General features: G+C 35.8%; 1 protein-coding gene across 1 annotated transcript in view; it reads right to left on the bottom strand.

The window, feature by feature from the left end:
• The window catches only part of NCAM2 (neural cell adhesion molecule 2), a 145,918-nt gene that overhangs the window by 115,234 nt on the left and 5,716 nt on the right, over positions 1 to 24,968 (bottom strand). The window contains exons 4-6 of the mRNA XM_074167448.1: positions 20,301 to 20,438; positions 14,390 to 14,507; positions 8,460 to 8,620 (exon numbers count right to left, since the gene is read on the bottom strand). Coding sequence (XP_074023549.1) covers positions 8,460 to 8,620; positions 14,390 to 14,507; positions 20,301 to 20,438 — 417 coding nt within the window. The remainder of the gene's footprint in view (positions 1 to 8,459; positions 8,621 to 14,389; positions 14,508 to 20,300; positions 20,439 to 24,968) is intronic.

Raw genomic sequence — 24,968 nt, 5'->3', positions numbered from 1 at the left:
CTGGCATAATATATTTAAGAAGGAGAAAAAACTGCTGCTAAACAGCAGCCAGAAGAGAGGAGTGAAAATACGTGAGAGCAACAACTCTGCAGACACCAAGGTCAGTGAAGAAGGAGGGGGAGGAGGTGCTCCAGGCGCCAGAGCAGAGATTCCCCTGCAGCCTGTGCTGAAGACCATGGTAAGGCAGGCTGTCGCCCTGCAGCCTATGGAGGTTAATGGTGGAGCAGATATCCACCTGCAGCCTATAGAGGACCCCACACCAGAGCAGATGGATGCACCCGAAGGAGGCTGTGACCCTGTGGACAGCCCATGCTGGAGCAGGCTCCTGGCAGGACCTGTGGACCCATGGAGAGACGAGCCCATGCTGGAGGAGGTATACTGTCAGGACTTGGGGGGTGCTGATGGACGAGAAGCTGGACGTGGACATGTCCACGGAAGCATGGACATCCTGGGCTGCATCAAAAGAAGTATTGCCAGCAGATCCAGAGAGGTGATTCTGCCACTTTACTCTGCTCTGGTGAGACCTCACCTGGAGTACTATGTGCAGGTCTGGAGCCCTCAATATAGGAAGGACATGGACCTGATGGAGCAGGTCCAGAGGAGGGCCACTAAAATGATCAAGGGGTGGAGCACCTCTGCTATGAGGACAGGCTGAGGGAGCTGTTCAGCCTGGAGAAGAGGAGGCTCCAGGGAGACCTAATAGCGGCTTTCCAGTACCTGAGGGGGCCTGCAGAAAGGCTGGGGAGGGTCTGTTTACAAAGGCCTGCAGTGACAGGACGAAAGGCAATGGTTTTAAGCTGGAGAAGGGGAGATTTAGATTGGATATTAGGAAAAAGTTCTTTACTATGAGGGTGGTGGAACACTGGAACAGGTTGCCCAGGGAGGTGGTTGAGGCCCCTTCCCTTGAGATATTCAAGGTGAAGCTCGATGAGGCCCTGGGCAACCTCGTCTAGTTGGGGGTGTCCCTGCTGACTGCGGGAAGGTTGGACTAGATGACCTTTGGAGGTCCCTTCCAGCCTGGACCAATCTATGAATCTATGACTTGTGACCCTGTGGGGGACTCAGGCTGGAACAGTCTGTTCCTGAAGGACTGCACCCTGTGGAAGGGATCCATGCTGGAGCAGTTTGTGAAGAACTAAAGCCTGTGGGAAGGATTCACGTTGGAGAAGTTTGTAAAGAATTCTCTCCCATGAGAGGGACCTCACACTGGAGCAGGGAGAGAGTGTGAGGGGTCCTCCCCCTGAGCAGGTAGGAGCAGCAGAGACAATGTGTAATGAACTGACTGCAATCTCCATTCCCCATCCACCTGCACCACTTGAGGGGAGGAGATAGAGAATTTGGGAGTGAAGTTGAGCCCAGGAAGAAGGGAGGGGCAGGGGGAAGTGTTTTAAGACTTGACTTTATCTCTCATTACCCTACTCTGCTTTGATTAGTAATAAATTAAATTAATTTCCATGAGTTGAATCTGGTTTGCCTGTGATGGTAGTTGCTGCTTTATTTCTCTGTCCTTATCTCAACTCATAAGACTTTGGTTATATTTTCTCTCCCCTGTCCAGCTGAGGAGAGGAGTGATAGAGCAGATTTGGTGGGCACCTGGACGCTAGCCAAGGTCAACCCACCACACTAGTATTCACAGAAATACTGAATCAGATGAGGAGTTTTCCCCCTCAATTATTTAACTGTTCTTTCCAAATTGAAAAGTTCATTTTCGAACTGAATTGGCATTTGCTTGCCAATCCTAGCAATTATGAAACAAATGAAAATACAGGGTCTTGGAATGTCAATCCAGGAAGCCTACAGGGCTTTGCTGGTTTCTTCAGTCAAAAATATTGAAATATCTGTATTGTAATCCACTTTAAAATTGTAAACTGAATTACCTGACTGAAATGAAAAAAAGGCTTGATTATCAAAAGGAATTATGCTTAAGAGACATTAAAATTATTTTATTTGGAAGGAAAAGGAACTATTCATTACTGGACATGCATTTTTAAAATATTAACAGATTGATGCTGCCAAATAAAGAAATCCCATTTACTGGTTGTAAAGTTTGCTCTCTGAGCAGAGAATGTTGGTGTTAAATTCTCTAATACTTCCTCAATAAAAATGTTCCTTTCAGATTCCTTCCTTGGCCTCTTCTGGATTTGTCTCAGACAAGCGCAGTACCTTTTTAATAGAAAGTTTAAGCTCAGTGATGTTTACCTTACAGCCTCCCCAAAAAACTTAAGAACATGGATAGCAATCTGAGGTTCCAGATTTGTTATTGGTTGTACAACGGATTTCTTGGGAAAAGCACACAATTTATTGAATTCGCAGCATTCTACCCAAATCTTTGACAACAGACATTCATCAAACTTGGGAAGCAGCACATATATAAAGTTTCAGATAGTCCTGATTATATCTCATGAACAGAACTACTTCAAACAGCTTGTTATTAACAGAAACATGGGTTTACTGGCAAGAGGTTTAGTATATGTCTGTATCACTGCCTGATAGGATCTCTTGATTAATATGAGCCATGAGGAATCATACTCATGCTATCTTCCTGCACTGCCACATGTGTATCAGGTAGCAAAACTCCTGGAAACTGCTGGTTCAATTTGCATTTAGTAAACAAGCTAAAGTCCAACAAGGAAATATCTAAGAAATATTCCTGAAACTTGGTTCCTGACAAAATAAGGGTTTGCACACAAACCAATATGAAGTGTTGACTTGATTTAATGCATGATAAACCTGAGTCTTTGTACATATTAAAATGGTATTACTACTTCACACTCAAAGGGATGTAAGGCTTGTCTTCTGGGAGTTCTGACATCACTGCCTTTATAGATTGTCCCATTTTAATTTTAGAAAGTAGAGGTATTCCAAACAGGTAAGGAGGTAAGAGGGGGGAAGAAGGAATATAGAAAATGTATTTTTGACACTACATCTTTAATTGATGAATTGCATTTTGTGAAGCTGTAGTTGATATACTTCATAATATCTGGGATGAGCAAGCACAGATAGTTCTATACGCAGATCCATGGGATTCCTTTGCTATCTTGTCCCGGTTTGAAGTAATACCGAACCAATTTTCTGTTCTGTAACTTTACATCCTAGCTAAGCCTCCTCTAACTCTCTGAAATTAACGGCATATTGTGGAAAAGACTGCTCGTTCTCAGAATGATAAGCCCAATGTTTGTGCTCCATGCCAAGGAACGATATGCAAGGAGGCCCTTGCTTATACTTATTGCTATAACAACCAAGGTCAGCCAATTTCGTTGTTTGCCCCCTTAGAGGGTCGGAAACGGAAAAAACGTAGAGGGGTCACATCGGTGGGGAGGAGTGGACAGGACAGGTGACCCAAACCTGACCAACTGGGGTATTCCATCCCATCTGCCCCATGCTCAGTATAAAGGCTGAGGGATCAAAGGGTCAGCCCCCTTCCTGCGATGGCCGACGTCCAGAGAGGACTCTGTCTGTTCATCTGCCTTTGATCCCGATCCGTGTGTTCCTGACTCCAGAGCTGGAATCCAGTTCCCATTCGTCACTGAGTCCAGTCTGGGACTTCCCCAGTGCCTGCCGGTGATGTGACTGTCATCCTGGGAGCTTGATACGGTTTTGTATATATTGTATCTATTTCATTATTTTCTTCTTTATTTTTATTTTAATATTAATTTTTCATTAAAGTAGTTTAGTTCATTCTAAACTTCTGAATCTCCTTATCTCTTTCTCCTCCTCTCTCCTCTTTTGGGGGGGGGAGAAGGAGGGGGAAGGGCCATCTGCCTGTCTGGTTTTGGTAAATTCAGCCGAAACCACGACATATCTATATCAGTGAATTTAAATAAAGAGCTTCCATATATATTGAATAGTATATTAGGGGAAAAAAAAGCACCCAACAAAAAAAACCCAAAATCGACAAAAAAGAAAACCCAAATCAAACCACATATTAATCTAATTATTAAATTCAAAGGAAAGTTAACTAGGTGTGCTCCAGGCACTATAAATGTAAAAGGAATGCAGTCATTAAGCCTGAAAATAATGGAAAAAAAATTAGGCAACCTCTCACCCCAGTCTCATTATAGACTCACTGCAGCCTCTTTGGTTCCGAGATGCATGGCTTTTAGGGGTCCAGATTAACCTAAATGTTTTGAATTTTAACATTTGGAACACATCTGAGAGGGATAAGACAGGAGAGGTCCATTACATTTCCTCTCATCCGCCTGATGACAGATAAAAAAAGATAATAGCATGTATTTTACTCAATAACCACTAAAAGTTAAATTGAACACAGCTGCAAAAACCTTCCTGCTATATAAGATTCAGAGTATATTTAAAAAGACATCTAGAAAATAAAAATAGTATGCGCTTAAACTATACAATAATTATAAAGGGTAATGCTTCTTGAGGTACTTTTCTCTCATTTGACTTTCATGAAATCAATTGCAACAAACTACTGAAATGCCAATTAAATATTTTGGATAAGCTGAGACTACCCTCTCATTGATTTTGTAGGTAAAACACCTGTATCCTAGAGAACTTCAAATTAACATACGATAGAACTCCTTCCCAATTTTTACAAATTCTGATTAAAGAAAATATATTTTTCCCTTCCTAGACATAGAAATTTCTAGACATAGAAATGTCTTTCTATGGCATATGTACAAAAGAGGGAAAACTTGTTGAAAACCTCAATTGTTTACTCATCATGGTATGGTAGAATCAAGCATTTGAGTGATTAAGGACATCAACTAAATGATCAACTAAAGAACAAACAAAATGAAGATATCAAAACTGTCTTCCTGTCCTCAGAATACAAGCATTGTTCTTATAAGGCATGAATATGTCTTTAATTAAAGCTAATTTTGTTTCATTTAGCCTGATTAGATTTTTTATTATAAGGTACATGAATGTACTGACATCGCTCTGGAGAAGTAATGATGAAGAAATACATATTTAGGTCTTAGAAAGTGAGATGATGTAGAAAGGTTTTAAGGGATTAAATTAAGTTCTTGACTGCTCTTAAATCGACTGCTTATTACTATGTTATTTTGGAAATTTTTGTTGGGGTGCCCATAGCTGTAAAAATGTGGTATTTCATAATTCAAAATGCTTATTTACATGTGTATAAACACACACATATATGCCTAATTACATCACAAAGCAAATCAAAGAGAACAATGAAACTGAATAGTATGGGTAAAAGACATACAAAAAGTTAGCTACAAAACAGAGACAAATATTAAAAATATTTTTAAAAAATTCAAGGAGGAACACCTATGGTTTCAAGCCATACAGAATCACTAAACATAAATGAATTTGGATCAAAAATCTTAGCACAAGTCCTAAGCATTAATATGGATGAGATCTTTCAGGCAGTAATAGATAACGACACAGAGAGAACTATAGCAGAGAGTAGGATGACAGACAGAGATTACTAAATCATGATCAGTAAGAAAACCTTTGAGTGAAACAGGGCCTTCTTTACTCTTCTAAGTCTTACTCAGTAGAACAGGTAAAAAGCACTAACAAAGATAAGGAACTGAGGAGAGCAATGTGTGTGCATAAACGTTTCTATATATATGCTAGTGTTCCAGAAAAAAATGTCAGAGTAAGAATTTGATATGAGGACAAAATAGCATTTTTAACACTGACACTGGAAACAAAAAATGTTGAATGAAAAAACCATGCATGGAAACTAAAAGTATGCAGGTGTTAGATGGAACTAAGATGGGCATGTCCATTCAAAAGTGCAGAGTACTAGAAATTTTAAATGCTGAATGCTATAATGTTACTGTTATTTTTATTGCATTATGGTTACATTACTGTTATTACCAGTTTCAACCCTACCAGAGCCCTGTTGCAGTAGAAACAATAGTCATTGCCCCAAGGAGTTTGCACTGTAAATTAAAATTAAAGATAGTTGGTAGGTGAGACAAGCAAGCTAATGGAGTGGGAAAGAATAATGTAATTTAATAGGTCATTTTAACACAAACTGGCTGTTCGTGTACTATTTAGCTATAATAATCAGCCATCTGCCTTGCCATTTTCAGACTGCAGTTTTTTGAATACATTTAAGGGGAAGAAATGTATAATAAGACATTGGCTGTATATATGACTGGGAGTTTAGCCTTCATGAGAGAGACAAAAGAAAAAGTAAAGTTCTTCGTAGGAGAAAATACTACTGTGGTAGACATTTTCAGACGGAAAGTAGAGGTGAACTTTGTAAAGGCAATATTAGACTAAAATCACAGTAGGTTTAGAGATTACAAATAAGGTAGGAGGCTTAATTTATGATAGTATTCCCTAAAGTCAAACTAACAGTATACAGATTATTATAATCTAATTTAAATATGTCCAATAGTAAAGCATACAGGGAAAAAGAACTCTAAATATACATACTCAGTGATGTGTTCTACATTAGCTATAACCATTCAGAAAAAAAACCTGGAAGACACTGCAGACAGTTGTGTGGAAACACCAGTTCAGTACTTATGGAGACCCAGAGAGGCAAACAGAATGTGAGAGAAGGCACAGAGATCAAAGCAGAAGCAGCACTGTGCTGCTGAACAGCCAGGTTCCCCCCATGACATCAATCCTATGTGCCATTCTTGCCTTGCCATTTCACAAGCAGGGGATCACAACCAGAGAGGTACAGGAATGCATGGTTCAGAGATTAATAATTGTTTCAACAGTAGGAGAAACCAAATAGACTGGAAACTCACTCATTTGACATAAAGAACATATAGAATTATTCTTCACTTTTTATCTTAAAATGAGAATTATGAGCCAAAGAAATGAATGGGCTCTAAACTTAAACATAAGAAATAATTTTCATCCAAGAAAGAAATAATTTAAGGATTTAGACTTTAGGATGTTGTGGAAATAAAAAGGATGTGTAGGTTCAAAACAGATTAAATAAACTTATGGTATCTATTAAATTATTTGGATTTAGCTGTCCGGGGAGGCTCCAGAATAGTTGTTGCTAAAAGATGGAAGAATGTATACAGGAAATACTCACTCTTAGTCTGGTGTCTGCTTTTCCCATTTCCTTGCAGTAAAAAGTTAACTTGCCTCAGGCAAAAACTATGCAAATTTCATCCATACTTAAAATTACTTGAATAACATACAAAATTATTTCTGTCTGAAACTTCCCTAAACTCATACCAAAATTAGCAAGTCTTTTCTATTCCTTCAAATTTGTTTTGTTTTGTTGTTTGTTGTTGTATTATTTTTAACTCTGGAAATACAATTGAATAAAACGTTTTGGTTTCTCCATAAAAATCCGCAAGATGATCTTCATCTTGAGGCTGGGATGAAACTTAAAATTGTATTTCATCTTCTTTCCTTCAAAAAGTAACTGAGAATAACTTTCAAGCACCTCAGAACAACAAAGTAGCCCAGTGGTTAGGCAACCCATCTGCAGTATGGAGCACTGGAGAGATCTCAGCATGAAGGGCTATGAAGAGTTTCCCAAATAGGAAAGAGAGTGGAAGGCACATAGACACAGGGAACCTGTTCATCTGACACCATGGCTTCAGACTTCCAGATCCCAAATGACAGCTTTATCCAGCCCAACAGTTTAGCTTTTTCAGTGCAAGTTACCAGATTAGCCTCTCCTGTTAGAACTGTTTCACTTTGTATTATTAGTTTTAACTGGGACTTAAAATTAAATTTCCCATCATCCTAAGCATCCCAGTTTTAGCTGTTCAAATATAAATGTTTTTTCTCTCTACTACAAGCCAAAAAAACCCAACAGATTACTTTTTTGTATGTTTTTCATAAATAAGCTACAGCCTCGATCCTGCACAATGATTCTGAGAGAGGTTTTCTACGTTCTCACAGATGCCTACTCTGCCAAGGTTTTAGCTATACAAAACTTCAAAAGAATTATCAGCTCTGTGTAAAGGAGAAATGTGAACACAAATTGGGTGTTAGGGCATAAAAAGAGAAATAAGTTTGCATGTTATTAATTTTATCCTTTGAAACTCAGATCAGACAATGTTTTTGTGACTACATTTGCAATCACGCATTTAAAACCAAGAAAGAAAAATAAATTAAAAAAATCAAGAACACCTCTGCATGGTGTCTTCTTATTAAAAAAAGGCACTCAGCTTAGAAGTCAAAATAACCTGGGTTTTCCCCTTTCAAAATTTTTCCCTTTCTTCTGTTGGTTTTCTTGCAAGCAGCCAACTTTTAAAGGAAAACCGGAGTGAATTAACAATTTAACACTCCATTGTATCGTATCTGAATAGTAGAAAAGCAAATGCCAAAGATAGCCTTTTCAAAATTGAAATCAGGTGTAAAGGTTAAAGTAGCGAACAGGGAGGAAAAAAAATCTGTAAAATTATGCAGAGAGTGGTTTGCTGCTTCACTAGACACCTTGCAGATATACTGTTCCACTGAAAATTGTGAATGATAACCTCAGTTCCCTACTATTTACATAGAAAAAGGAAAGATGGAACATACAATGCATTACTTACCAAAAACTTGAAGGAATGTCTGTCTTTTATCATTTCCTGCTTTGTTTTTAGCATTACAGATATAAGGACCTGCATCAATATTTTTAATATCTCTTATTGTTAGTTCTGTATTGCTTCCTCTCAGCACATATTTTTCATTTTCTTCAATAAGTTTGCCATTCCTAAGAAAATTAAAACGATGTATAAATCAACAAATAGGTTCCAAAGTCTGTAACAGTGTGCTATGGAAGCACTAATATGTTGAAAATAATCTTTAAGAGAAGAGACTGTTATTATGCTAGCCTTGAAAATGCATTAACTCACATGGTATAAATTGGCAGTATGTATAGAAGAGAGCTGATTTTAGCACAACTAAAACTGTTATGCAGCATCACAGTGTTTTTCTTCATAAGAATCCACACATTCTGGACACAAGCAAAGCATTCTCGATTGCACTTTGATGTTCAAGACCCCAGCTTCAAAATTTTATTGTCAGGTTCTAAAATATATATGTATTTAAAATGTTATATCTTTATTCTAAAATGCTCAATATTGTCTAAATGTTAGAAAAATGCTTGTGAATAGCACTCTAACATATGGCTTACATTTAACATAAATTTAACATTTCATTATAGAATGAAATCAGTTATACAAGTACATACCTGTATGCGAGAAACATTTAAAAGTGTTTTCAAAGTGTAACTGTTGCAGTTCACATTAGTAACAAAGTACCAACATAATATTTTAAATTACTTTAGAGCCTATTGGCCCATAAAGAACTGCTATTATTTCCTCTCAGTTGCTGTTGGCCAGCTCCGATTTAGTAAGCAGACATGTCTCCAGGTGTTAGAATGAGTTCTGACCAGATGGTACAGAAATAATAAAATCTGTGAACAATCCTGAGGGCTGATCAAGGCTTGACCAGTCCATTTGAGTAACTTGGCATACACAGAGTTATCAAAACAGCTTCTTTTTCAAAAGTGCAATACTATTTTTTTTTTATTTCCTCTCATTCTGCCTTGTTTGCTGTAGGCTTCTTTTGATCTTGTTTCTGTTGAATCATCAATGGTACCTTCTCATAAGCACCTACATAAAAATTGCCTGACTTTCATAAGCATTGATAATCCTGCTGACAATGTCAACTCTTGAAAACAAGCCACTTGTAAAATGAATAACTGAAATATTCTATTCAATATGCCTAGTTTAGAACATCTAGTTTTATTTCAAGATTTGAGCAATGATGCTTTTCACTTTCTTTCTGCTCATGTAATGCTGATAACTACATCTATTTCAAATTTTCTAAAATAATATTTTCCCTACAAGAGAGAATACTGTTTCTTTCTTGGTAACATTAATACCTGTTAACAGGATTCCCCTGGCACCTATACAGCTTGCATTTTAGTAACATTTTTGTAAATAACTCTAGTCCACTTAGCTGTCCATTTCAAGACATTATTGTGATAGTCGTTCATTTCCTTTCCAAAGCAAACCATAGAAATTGTTTGGCAGAACGGAGAAGGTCTAATTTTCCACAGAAAAATCTAGTGATATCTGTTAGGATCAATATTGAAGGTCAGAAGTAGTTTCCAAGTCTCTATCTGAAACATCACCTATATCTATGACAGAAATGAGATTATGAACATTTCCCTGCACCTTCTGGTGAACAGGAGAGATTCAGGTTGATGCTGATATTGGAGAACAGGAAAACATGAATAAGACATTAAAAGAGGATTATTTCTTTCGTCAGATAATTCTAAGACTTGTCAGTAAAGATAAGGGGATTGATCCAGCTAAACTTTACAAGTGTTCAATATCTCCACAGATGCAAACAATTATTGTGTTTTTAGCAGTACTATTCACATGACTAAAGATTACCAGTTCATGACCTGTACATTTGGATCTTCATCTTCCAGTCCTGGCTAATTTAATTCTATTAGTGTATTGCTTCTCTGAAGGTTATACTTTACACTAATGTAATATGAGCTTCAATAGAGGTATCAGTTAAGTGGTGAAAGAATTAGATTTTCTTGGTCCATGAAATATCAACAAAATATATATGTATATTAAATTAAGCAGCAACTAAAACTAAGTATTTCAAAATGACAAATTTGTATGTGAATTCAAACACGTTTTTGAGAAATACTGATGCATTAGTTCAGATGCCTCCATTTTAAATTGACAAAATCTTAAATGCTGTCAGCACCAGGAAATGAAAAAGGTCGACATATATAGTTAAAGCTTTACCACATTGGATACTATTTTAAAGAGTTTAAAACTTGAAACTACTGTCTCATCCAGCTTCTTACAGTTGACATAGAAGGATATATAAGCCACCTCAATAGTACTGTCAATTGATTTTAAAAATACAGCCATTTTTCATGCCCTAGTTGAGGTTCACCTGTTAAATCAGTCCATTGGAAACCAAAAATAAAATAAGAGAAAAGAGAATCAAGCAAATTTCTTTTTTAACTGACTAAAATATCAGCGGATTGTGAGGAAGGTAAGACCACACAATAGTAGATCCAAATTATGCAGGTCTTGCTAAAGAAACTTTAATAGAGTGAATAATGAGAGAATAACTGGTGTGAGAGCACATTTTAGAAGGCAACAAAGACAGGAGAACACTAAACTGTGTATAAAACAAGTCCTTAATGTTGATGAACCATCTCAACAGGTATGGACGTACTTTCTATACAACACAACAAAAATCCTCAAACAGAATGTCTGGAGGAGAGAGCAGAATGTCCAGAGAATGTGTCCACAGGAGAGCTACCAAGCTGGTGAGGGGTCTAGAGAACAAGTCATATGAGGAGAGGCTGAGGGAACTAGGCATGTTTAATTTGGACCAGAGGAGGCTGAGGGGAGACCTCATTGCCCTCTACAACTACCTGAAAGGAGGTTGTAGAGAGGTGGGTGTTGGCCTCTTCTCCCAAGTGAATAATGACAGGACCAGAGAAAATGGTGTGAAGTTGGGGCAGGGGAGGTTTAGATTAGATATCAGGAAGAATTCCTTTACTGAGAGAGTGGTCAGGCACTGGAACAGCCTGCCCAGGGAGGTGGTGGAGTATCCCGCCATCCCTGGAGGTTTTTAAGAAATGTGTAGACATGGCACTTCAGGGCATGCTCTAGTGCCCAAGATTGTTGGTTTGTGTTTGTGGGTGGGATTTGTTTGGTTTGGTTTTTTTGTTGTTGTTTTGTTTTGTTTTTCGTGGTTGGACTCGATGATCTCAGAGGTCCCTTCCAACCATGAAGATTCTGTGATTCTGTGAATGGAGTAGAAATAATTCCCACCCTTTTTATCAGAACTTTTCCTCAGCTCTCCAGAATGCTCAGTATACTTTTGAATGTTTTACAAGTAAACGTTATTCTCTGTTATAATAGTCTGCATCTCTCTGGACTTTTCCTTAGCATAGTTATATATTCAGAAAACAGATTTCCATTAAGTCACTTCATTACACATGCCCGAATTACAAATGGTTAATCTGACGCAAATTAAATAAAATGACTGAACTCACATAAATAAATGGTACAGCCGGGAATAAAGGTGAACACATGATTCCCATAACTTGCTGTAACCAAAGGTTATAATCCTTCTAAAATCAGCATTACCATAAAATTCAAGATGTAATTCCACTTGTTTATCAAAAAAGAAATACATACCTAAAACTGAGGGTAATATCAACTTACATTCAACATCAAAAAATACACTAAATAGGATGAAACTGGAAATATGACGCCTTGGCCATTAATTCTGATAAACAGGTTCTCAAAGGATGATATGCATATTAATACTAGATACACCAGTTTTGATAGACTTTCTTATCACTGACCATGTTTTCTAGATTTTTCTCAAAATTAAGAAGGATTATGTTGATCCAGTTTTCCTATGCTCAGTCAATTCGCTAAAGAAAAAGAATCTGAAATAGTTCTTTATCTTGACATATCTGTGAGATAAGTCCAATGACAAGTACAAGCTGTCAGCAGATTCTGAATCCTTTTAACAGGCTACCAATATATAAGTGAAAAGGGACCTGAACAGTTCAGGATAGAAATTTCAGAAATTTGCTGCAGAAATTGTATTGGAATACAATTAGAATCAAGTTTGCTTCCTCCAGGAAAAATAATTTAGCTCCTCTCATCTTTTTTTCCCTGCTTGCATATCAACAATAATATTTCATCACAGAGACCAGGGGCCTTTTCCACTTACCACTTTACAACCTCTCACTGTCAGCAAATAAGCAAGAATATTTTTTACTGCCAAGAATTTATAGCCTAATAAGACAAAATAGAAAGACAATGAAAGGAAAAAAAAGCCCAAAGAAACAAACAGGGAAGGGAGGCACATATGCCAATTTTCCTCACTATGAGATAATTCCTGAAATAGGAACAGAACAGAAGCTTCCTCATTTAAGATCCAGTATCCATTACATAAGTCTGTGAAGCTTTTGTAAAATCTTTAAAAATATATTTAATGAATGGTTTAAAAAAGTCAGTCATCTCAGGGGCTGACAAACCAAAGGAAAATCTTTCAGTAAGCTCCGATCAGCAGGCAGAGATACACTTAGCCTATGTACTTATCATAATATTTATAAAATATTGAAAAAACCCCACAACTGTAAAGAGAGATATCCACAAAATGTGGAAATTCATACATTCTTTCTTAACAATATAAAACTTCATGTTGGTTTTCTTACAACAAGGTCATTTAGAATACGAGATTTTAGACAACTCTTAAGAATTCCAGCCAGATAAGACATACATTGTAAAAATTTAATTCAAAGACATTAAATAATGAGAATGTTCAACCTTAGTTGGAAATATGTATTAGTTCTTTAAGTTGGGCTCTGCATATTTTGTTTTTCTTTTTCCTCTTCTTCACTAAATTTTTAATTCTAAGCCACATTAAGGAATTAACTTTGCATTCTATTTATTTACATATCCTGAGCTTTAAATTGCACAAGAGAAAAATTTAAATCCACATTTGACTTATGGCATGTTAAGGTAAGGTTGTCAGTCAAAGGAAGATAACATTTAAAATTAATCTAACATTGTTCAAAGATTCCAAAGGAGATTAAGAATTTATGGAAATTCCTTCTATGTCCTTTTTGAAAATGCAGTGACCTTTTAATTCACCTGAAATAGTATATGTAGATGCAAATTATTCAGGTCTAAAATAAATATGTGCACTGGTATGGTGAGTCTGAGATACTTTATATCCCAAGACTGATACATATCTTTGTTAAAATTGAAAGAATATACAGTGTATAGATATATAAATTTTTACAAATGTTATATGGTAAGTGTTCCCAATCTTCATGTCATTGATATCATCAAAAAACACACATGAACTTTAAAAGCAGTACCACTTTGAAAACATTACATTTTAAAAATAACATAAAATGCACTAAAAACGTATTCAATTAAACATTCCCCTATTCTAAGGTCGTCTAAAGCCATACCTCCTAAATCTCATTGAAATTCTCACTGAAATGGAGAGCAAGGGTTACAATCTATTCTTACAGATGGGGAAAACATTATCTTTGTTATTACTATTGCTGATCTATATTGGACATTTATTTATTGCACAACTGCATATGTTTTTACCTGATGCATCCATGTGCAAAAGTTGTGAGATTTTTGCTTCTATTGTTTTTGAGATATGGACTCATTGCTTCAGCTTTATTTGTTTCCCATCAAATATGAAGGAACCACGTCAAACAGGTATTTGAGCTGCTTCTTACATATATCTCACTTACTAGTAACCTGAGTGCAATTGAATTTATGTGAGTTCATACACTTATTGATACTGAATCTAGCTTTAATAGTTAGAACAGAAATGGACAGCAAATGCTCTTAAAATTCAGTACAGAAATCATGGTTGCACAGATTAATGAATTGAGATAGAAAATTGTGACACATTAAAAGAATGTGCAGACCTCAACTGAACTTACCTATACCAACTGATTTCAGGTGGAGGCGATCCAGTGGCTCTGCAGAACAAAGTTATTGCCTCTCCTCGATCTGCAGTGGCATTAAAGGATTTCTGTAGCAGAGCAATTGCAGGGGGAACTGAAAAATAAAACATCATGTCCTGTTAGTGGAAAAATAAATGATTTTATGTGTTTTCAGAGAAATTTAAAGCACAGAATAGGATCCTTTACTAATTTGGGGATTTATGGTTATGCTTAGGGATCAAGTTACAATATTAAACACTTTCATTACCATTTATTTTCATTTTTGCACAAGAATTTTAGTATTAACAGGACATTTATAATATTTCTTTTTGCACTAGAATTAATTTTTAAAGGTCTTTTTTAGCAGTTCATCAATTTTGTTACAGAAAATTTTAAAGTTACTGAAGTTATACCTAGCATGCATATGACACAACAGATTTATAACTGGTATCATATGGCATTTAAGTATCTCAAATGAAAACGTATCTCTACTCTTTTTTTATCTTTCATTCAATCATAAAGCTGACATACAACCATGTATTGATGTCAGACAGTGCTTTTAAAAAAGTATGTAGTAGTCTTGATTATGCATATTTAATTCTTTTTACTGAACTCCTGCTAATTCTGGGCAGGAGTATCACCAGCTTTAAAAGGTGAAAGGTGATAGAACACAAAGGATACAATTTATTCTCGAAAACTGTATTATCAAAAATTTTAATTGTGTTCAGAGAGCAACAAATTTTGTCTGTTCTTGATGGGATTAAGTTATTATTAAAATTGTAGCGGTTCAAAAAGAATGTCTACCCGACAGAAAAAATAGAAATAATATTCAAGACAGAACAACTCACAGGCTCATATTTAATACCTCTGTTCATAGAGTAATTTTCAGACAGCTGTCCTAAACCTGTTTCCATTAGCTATGAAGCAAATAAACAAATAAAAACTATCCCAGCAGACTGGAAGGAAGAGGATACGTGGAAAAGAAGGAAGGTCAGGGAAAGCGAGAAGAACAGGAAAAGATTAGAGTTTCACAAAATACAGGTCTCTGCTAGCAAGAACACCGTCATCAGAGTGACCCTGAGTTATCCTTTTTAGCTTTAACTTTCACTACAAAAAAAAAGGAGAAACAAGCAACCCCAATGAATTTGCTTGTAGCTTCCCCTTGTGCTTCCACAAATTTTTCTCACAAACTGTTAAGAATCAACTTCTATTGCTTTGCACCAAATATTTTAGCTCTAGTATTCTCCTTCAGAAGCCTTCCCAGCTTCTGAACCTTAAATATATCAAATTATTAAAAAATACTGTTCCAGAATTATGAATGATCAGTAAGTAAATGCTGTACTTTTCACACTTTTTAATGATGTGCTGAAATCTAAGTGTTTCACGGATCACTTCTTTCCTATCTAAAATTGCATGGGCCATTACTGAGTATACAAACCCCTTCTGTTGAGCAAAGTCTTCCATGAAAAAACGTCACTTAGAAAACATTATATACATTTTAGCCATTTTACAGTGCATTCTAATGTCTAGACCTGAAAATATACTCAGTAACATGCGGGGATGAAATAATTCTTTGCCAGCAGTAGCAAGTTCTTCACTGCTCACAACTAGGAACTACAGGGCTGAGACTTGGTTAAGCACATTACTTAAGCGCTTCAATCTTCCAAGAGATACTGCAGTGACAATGAAATAAAATATTATTTTTCTTTTCAAACGTCAAATTTTATTTTTCTCATCATTCCTTTTGGGAAGAGATCTGCTCATCTTTGGTTCTGTTCTTGAATGTACGTAGGATCAAACTAAAATTTGAACCTAAAAGAGGAAAAGCCAAATGAAGCTATACTGGCAAGTCCCTCACATTTCAAACTTAAAGCAAAATGGTAAAATCCAGTCACTTTTAAGTGAAAACAATTCTTTTTAATTTATATCAGGGAGGTCAGGAAGTCTATCAAATTTATGGAACTTCCCAGACAGCAAAGAAAACTTAAAAAAAATAAATCTAATAAGCCCATTTACTGAGAGAGAGAACAAAAAATAGGTTTTTGTTTTCAGGAGATCTTGAATTCTTTTGTTCTATTTTATAGTAACTTTTTTTTTTTTTAAACAAAAAACTGCCATCTAGACATCATTCTAAATATGGGTAGCAAGAAATGCTATAAAAATTTCAGTGTTGCAAGTAGAAAAAGATACCTAAACAACAGATTTTAAAAAGATAATCTAGCTCAAAGGTATTTCAATTTATTACCCCCCAAACATTTCCATACATTAGAAACTACATTTTATATATCAAAATTTGTTCCAAGATTTACTTTTCTCTATTTTTGAGTAAAGTTTCATTCTGTTTGTATGTAATCTTTAAAGCATTATTCAAAAAAATAACCAATATAATGAACAGTCAGCTAAAACTATAAAGGTTTTCTAACATATATTTACTTACTGTTAGTTATTTTCTCATTTTTTTATGTTAAGTCTGTTTCACAGATCACTTCTTTTCTATCTGAAATTTCCTGGGCTACAGATTGGATATGGAAATACCATGTCCCTGGGGCAATGAACCCTGGCCCACATTTGTGGGCCAATAATCTAGGCAAACAGATTTTAAAACTTCCTCTGCAAATTTACTCAGTTTTCTTCTTTTACGTAAGTTAGTAAAGAGAGGATTTGTTTTGCATTTCACAGCCTTCACCATCAAACTATTCATCATGGTTTTTCAACACTAACCAGAACTCAGAATATCACTTTAAAAATATTTTTTTTTACAGCTTTTAGATTTTAAAACTATTGTATGTGACCTCAGTCACCTGAGACTGCTGCTATGATCAGCTAGTTTGCATGCTGGTATAGAGGAGAACATACTCTACTACTGTCTGATGGAAATGCTATCCATTTCATCTCTTCTTCCTGTTGTTCACATCTCTCCCAGATCTGAATCAGCCAATGGTATGTCAACCAGCTTAGCATCCAGATGGAGTGGAGAACAGAAGAAATATTTTCAAGATACACCCAATTGTCTTTGTTAATTCCTTCTCTTCAAAACGCGATGCATCTCTATAATGTTATCTTTATGTGTAGTTATAAGTGCCTACTATTTAATGCCAAGACTTAGACTGTTTTAAAGTTATATCACAATTACAAAATGAGAACTTTGCTTTTTAATGTAAGAAATTTGTAAGAAATTAATTCTACTTACTACTTCACTAAAATAAAAATAAAATAAAATCAATGCTCAAAGTCACCTAATTTCAGTTTCTTAGGAAGTCATTGTTAGTAAGGAAAATAATAACATTCTGTTTGGGTATTTAAGTTAAAAAGTTCAATTCCTTTCCGCTTAGTCAACATCACCTGCACATGCTGCTTCATCAACTGTGAAAATTTCTTCTACTTAGGTATCTAAATATGGGTACAGTCACCTAACTTCAGGCAAAGAAAGAATGAATCTGCAACATGTTCTTAAATCATTCAGGAAGTGGCTTTTCACCATTTTATTTTGGTGGTTGCAAGGTCTAAGCCTTCATTTTATAGTAATAGTTCTAGTGGTGACTAATTTTTCTTGCTTCTATGTAGCACAAGAAACCATTCCACAGGCAAGTACCGTCCACATGGGCAGAGATGACTCAGTTATGACCAAATGGCCCAAGAGGGAACTTACCTCTTTTTCTTAAATAGGAGATTCATAGGTTTCATCCTAGGTTTAATTTTCTCCTCTTCTTGAGAGGATTTGATCACGTCATCTACCCCTGAGAGACTGGTCTTCATCAGCTTGCTTTAAAGCTCGGGTGTTCTCAGCCTCTTACAATGTTTTTCCACTCTCTCTGTCCTCTTTTTTTAGTTGAACAGAGAGATAGAGAAACACTACTAAAGTACTTGTTCACAGAAGAGGTGATCTTAGTTCAAATCTTTGCCCTGAATCAGAGGATGTATGGGTCACCTGCACCATAGATAATACTTTAACTAGAAGACAGTGAGTAAAAGGATAGCTAATGGTTTCTGGTTTAATTAAATCTTTGTCACTATTCTTGCAAATGGGAATCTGAGATTTCACACTGTTATACCACAGCTTACATTTTTGAGTAGTGTACAAGCATTGGAACAAATCATATTTGTAGAAATAGAAACAATATAAACTCTTGCTATATAATGAAGACGATGTTTAGAAAGTAACATTCATACAATGTTTGCACTAGAGAAACATACATGGAGAATTCTGCTACTCTCCAAATAAATCAGCAAAGCTACAGTATCAGCCCCTATGTTCCTCCTGAAAATCTATTTTCTCTGTAAACCCTAAATACATATGTGAAAGCAAAGACTAATATTATTGATTTCATTATTAATCTTATCATTGTCTATATTCACCTCTCCCTACAGACTCTCACAAATATATTTTTAAATATAAAATTATGGGTTACGTGGTATGCCAGCTCTCCTGAAGTATTCCTGTTTCTTTGTTGTTTAGCTGCACTTTATTCAGCTTTTGGAGACCTTGTACGATTCTTACTATGCATTTGTATAGATCTTAGATCTATAGATCTAAGAGCACTGAAGAGCACTACAATTTTTTTTTCTTTCTAACTTTTAATATTATTCTAAAAGAAATTTTAGGCCAAGTTTGATACACTCAGTTTTATATATAAATGAAGCAGAAAATAGCTCTTAATGGATACCACTCTACATGAGCAACCATGTCAAAATCGCTCAGTTGACAACCCCTTCTCCTCACAAAACCATCAACCGAAGCCCAGAGCTGAGTGTTAGCTTTCTTATCTAGAGTCATAATAAATATATGAAGGTCTAAATTTGTGGATGTAATCCACCAATAAAAGACATGAAGTCAGACCATAGTTTGCAACCTGAAATTTTAGGTCTAATACAGGCTCATTCTCAGCTCAACAGCATACAAATATCTGTACTGTTATATTCTATCACAATATGTAGGATAATCACCCATTTGCTTGACATTGTCTGTGTAGTATCTACCACAATCTAATGAATTTTGCTTCAAAGATTGACTACGTGGATTAAACAATACCTGTGCCAGAAGCTGCTTTTTCTCTTGAAATTAACTGAGAATTCAACTTACATAATGATTTCCGTAAACCGGCATTTGCCAAGGAGAACCAGTCAAGGACAAAGCATTTAAAACTCAGAATCTAATAGGGACGATGGAAGTAGTTTCATTGAAAAACTGACATTAAGCAGAATGCATAGATAAAAAAACGCCCTTTAGGAACTATGTCCTTTCCGGACAATATATGAAGAGATATTTATTTTTCAACAGGTCAACCCTGAATTTAAGAGAGAGCTTGAACTAAATGCTCGATCTCATCTTAATCCATCCATATTCCTTCTTAGAGGTTTATTATAAACTGATAAAATGTATAAGACCACTTCTCAGATAACTCGTTATATATTTTACTCCTCATAAAAATAAAACGTTAAAAATCTATAAGGAACACTGCTAATCTTAATAAACTGTATCTGTGACTTTTCTAACAGTTAATAAAATATGTTCAATGCATTGAAGGCGAATAACTGAAAAAATCAAGTGTGGCATTTTAACAGTAAATGACAAAACACTGAAAAATACAGGCTGAACTGAACTACTATATATTATAATGAGACTCAAGTCTTGCAGTAATTGTCAATGTTCCGTGAATGATTAAAAACAATCATTTAGCTTTTACATATTTATGTACTCTGATATGATGAAATGCAATGAATTCTACTTACAGAGTGTAGTAGATTTTTTTTAAATATTAAGCAATTACATTTATAGGAAAACAAAACTAAAGACATCACAACTATATTAACCAGTTTAATCAGGATTTTTTACAAACTGATATATTTTAAAATAGGCTATGAAAATCAAGTAAAGCAAGAAGTCAATGAAAAAACTTTTACTTCTTACCATTCACGATAACAATTATGTCCCGAAAGTCAATTTCTCCTCTGGCTTCCACTCTTCCTTCACATCTGTATACTCCTTCATCACTTTTATTGATGTTAAGAATTTGGAGATTATTATTTGCTAATACTGCAAATCGATCTAGAAAGGCAAGTAAGAAAATAAGTGGGGTTAGTAAATCAAGACAATATGAGGAATGCTAATTTAAATGAGTAATATTTATGTACTTTCTCTGTACAATCAGAATGCTCATTGACAAAACATTTGTCAATTTAAAAGTAAAATGTCAGCCAATAAATTTGTTGTTTTTCCCCACTACAAAATCCATTGCCATTTCCTAAAATTCAATCTGGATTTTCTATACATAACTTCCTACTTACTCTGAGGAGTCATCAAATGTAAGTTAAATATATAAATTATTGCAAAATTAGTGGAACGTTCATGAACACCTACACAGACTATCAAAAAGATTAGAGATTGAAAAAAAAGATAAATTGAGTGATTTATAATAAAATAAGTTACAAATGCTTCTTCCCTCTCTATCTAGAATAACCAACTGCCTTTGTGCCCATTTTACAGCACTATGCTTAATCATTTCTCAGCTTGCTTGCTCTCCTTCCCTCCTCCTGTTCCTTTGTTCATTCACTATTACTCAGTCAATGATGTATCTCACCAGTCTAACACTTCTATGAAGACATAATCCAACAAACCACTCCACCTTCTGCATAGTCTAGCATATAATGAAGATCAATAGACCTTATGAGTATCTTAAGTTCACTGAAAAAATCAGATTCTGAACAAGTGTACATATGCTTTCCTGCACATGCAGCAGCAAAATTATAATCTGCAAGAGTAAACTGAATCTGAATTTAATTTTTTTCTCCTTTCTGTCTGAGCTAGTGTATTGGGTTTATGTGGCAAGATGTTGGCAGCAGGAGGGCTGCCCTGTGCCAGACACAGCTGGTTCCAGCGAGCTCCAGCAGACCTACCGCAAGGCACAGCTGAGCCCCACAGCCAAGGTGGTGACACCTCTGTGAAGGCTTGTGTAAGAAAGAGCAAAATGTTGTGCAGTAACTGTGAGAGAGAGGAATGAGAAAAATAAGAGAAACAGCCCTGCAAGCACAAGATGACAGAAGGAGAAAGGGGAGGAGGTGTTCTAGGCACCAAAGCAGAGATCCCCCTGCAGCCCCAGGAGAGAGCAGATATCCACGTTGTAGTCTGTAGAAATCCCCATGTTGGAGCAAGTTTACCCTGCACAAGCAGCCCACGGGAAGGACCCACGCTGGAACTGTTATGGACTGACCACAATCCCAATTCCCCATCCCCTTGCACTGCTTTGGGTGTGGCAGGTAGAGGAGCTGGCAATGAAACAGTGAAGTTGAGCCTGGGAAAAAGGAGATGGGAGGCGTTGCTTTAATTTTGTCTTTGTGTTTCACCATTCAACTCTATTTAACTGACAATATATTACACTATTTTACCTAATTCAAATCTGTTTCGCCTGTGCTGGTACTTGGTGAGTGATGTCCCTGCCTTTATCTCCACCCACGAGCTTTTTCATCTCATGTTCTCCCCCTGTGCTCTTGAGGAGGGTGAGAGGTGGGTGCCTGGAAGCTGGCCAAGGTCAACCCACCACAACTAGTCAATATTAATGGACTCTGTTGAGAAGAATTACTTCCTGCAGTTCACTGTATGTGGTTTTTGAGGAACCTGCATACTTGTTATTCAGCTGTCTGTCTTGTTCTAGTTGAGCCAGTGTCATCCTTTCAGTATTGGAGGATGATGAAATTTACTAACTTTCAGTCTCTAACTAGCAACTGAGTGTCACTTTTCACTTTGCTTTCCTTTTTGATTCTGCTAGATTTTTAAAGATTTCCCACAACAGAACACTGATATTCAAAACCAGTGTTAAACAATACTTGGTAGAAAAGCTTTTATGCAGCTATACAGCTAAGAATCTATTCAGAGAACATACATAAATACATATTTACAAATAAACCAGCTTTTTATGCCATGTCGGTTTTGTTTCATTACCAAGATCTCTATCAGAAAAATGTAAAAAAGATAATTTAATTATGCTTCACCTGACAGAGGATTACAGGACATCAATGGCCTCAACAAATTTATGCTAATTATGTCTGGTTTATTAAAGTCATGCTTGAACATTAATGCCATTTCACACACTACCACATACAAATTATATCATCTTTTTTTTTCCTGTCCCAGAGAGCCGTGCTTCAAAATGTTTTGAAAAAGTGAGATCTAGCCCCTCTTTAAGAATTGGTAACCCTTTTTTCTGTTTTTGTTTTTTTTTGGGGGGGTTTTTTTGGGTTTTTTTGGTTTTTTTACATAAATATTTAATGTGTGAGATGAATGAGAGGGCTGTAGATCCCCTTTATTTTTTTTAAATGATGAAAAATGAGAGTTAATAACAGGATTTAATAGTAGTATAATAACAGTTTAATAACTGGAAACAAAAACTATTGGTGTTGGCTGGATATCTTCAACTTTCATTGAAGAATAATATTATGGATACAGCAGGAGATATTCTCATGAGTAAACCAGGTATAACAGAAGAAAAATATCTTGGGTCCTTTTTCCACCAGTAATAATGTCTACATACAGACAAAATTAATACATCGTATTATAAGGAAACTTAAAAAATGGAATGTGAGTTGAATGTGTGACTTTCTTTAGAAATTGTTTCTCTCCATGCTATCCCTTGGTAGGCTTGTGAAAGAACAGTTCATGTTACAGTAAAAATGCCACCAAGTATACAATGATACGATTCTGATTCAGCAGGAATCAATTGTGCATAGACCAGCTGGGTCAACAAATGTACTGAAAATTTGGCAGACAGTGATTAGATCTTCATGGACTCACATGTACCATGGAACACCCAGTAGGTTCAGAGCAGTAGAATAAACTAGTAATACAATATGAAACATGGAGATAGTGTGCACACAAATAAGAGTTCACTGTCATAGATATCATAATAAAAAATGTGTCCTGTACTAAATGAATTACACTATCCAGGATGTGGACAGTGACTGGGCACTACACTCCCCCAGCTCACCACTCTCTTTTCTGGACTCAACTCACTCAACTTCAAATGCCTAATTTAGAAGAACTGTCACACCACCTTCCCCTTCAGTTAAATCAGATGTTAAATGGTATGGACAGCAAGAAGGATTGCCCATGCCTTTTCAGTACCTCATAAGCAGAGCTTGAGGAAATTTTGGCTTAAGTTTTGCAAATTTTACTGTGTTCTAGGGTATGTACCAGGCTATGACTCACAACATCTAACGAAATGTTAGGCACAGCTGTTCATTCTAAGTCATGTCCTAGACTAATGACCTGTTGAAGAAAAATCAAAACTTTCAGCAAAAATTGAAGACCAAGACTCCTATTAAATACGTCCATCATACAACCAAACCATTCATTCTCTACAGGAGGGACAGTTTTCCAACCAAGTAATCTCTTCTTCTAGACCAAATGTAAACACAGCACATTAAACATCTAACATTATCACTCACCTTTGCACAACAGTTTACACAAGTGTATTTAACAGGTCTACATTGGCTCTGCAGAGCAATGGCACCACTTTTTTCCACCACTATAATTAGAGCTGCACAAACTACTGACTTGAAGTGGGAAACCTACTTCTTGGAGACTATGCTACATGGAGAAAGGAACAGAACTAGCTTGCCACAGACTTCCCAATATGATCTAGAGTTTTAGTCTGGCTCATTTGAAGTCTGTCTTATCTAGTCCTTCAGAATGAGAGAGAGTCCTTTTTCTATGGACCAATCCTAAGATAATATGCAGTTCCCTAGAACTATAACTAGATGCATTTTCAAAAAGTAAATTCTAAAAGATTTTCAGAATTTTTTATCATATATAAATTGTGGTCTTGAGAATCATCTTACATACTAAAAATATCTATGTGGGGGAAAAAAACCCAACCTAATAGAATTACATAATTGAGACTGTAAAACAGTAAAGTATATCAAAGCATACAGAAAATATGAAGGATGCACCAGTCCCCAACATTTTCTATCCAGTTCTATACAAGATACAATTTTCCACATGCATTATAGCTTCATACCATACCTATGCTATGTTTATAGAAAACCTTAATGATTTCAGCAGTGACAGAATAAAACATGCATTATTTATACAGATAGTGGGTAATTTATATGTAGCATATTTGTATTAACAGTGGCATTAACCATCTTCTAAGGTTAACTCCAACCATAAAATAACATACAAATATCTGTACATGAAACTTCTACATTGGCTTTAAGTACTGTAGAATGAGTGGTATTTAATGTCCTTTGAAGCCTCAGAAATGTGCAAAACAGAGCAAGTCACTAACAACTCCAGATAAGAGCTGACCAATGAAAACAGACCCATTCACTTTTATAGCTAATAAAATGTCCCTGACTCCCATACAATGGAATTATGAGTCATGACAATTCAGCTTTTGATAACAATAGAGAAATTCTTAGAACATCCTCAGAAAATTATGCTTTATATACTGCTCTATTAAACCTTAAACATGCAATGTAGGACCAGAAATGCTTTTGGAAGTCATTGTTTTCACTTCTGATTTTGTGCATGGGTCTTCTGGGAGAAGAAATCAGTCTTCTGTTCAAATGGAATATACAAATA

Source organism: Numenius arquata, chromosome 1 (assembly GCF_964106895.1).
Source record: "Numenius arquata chromosome 1, bNumArq3.hap1.1, whole genome shotgun sequence".
NCBI lineage: Eukaryota > Metazoa > Chordata > Aves > Charadriiformes > Scolopacidae > Numenius > Numenius arquata.
Note: the sequence above shows the minus strand (reverse complement) of the source record. Positions and strands in the feature narration are given on the sequence as shown.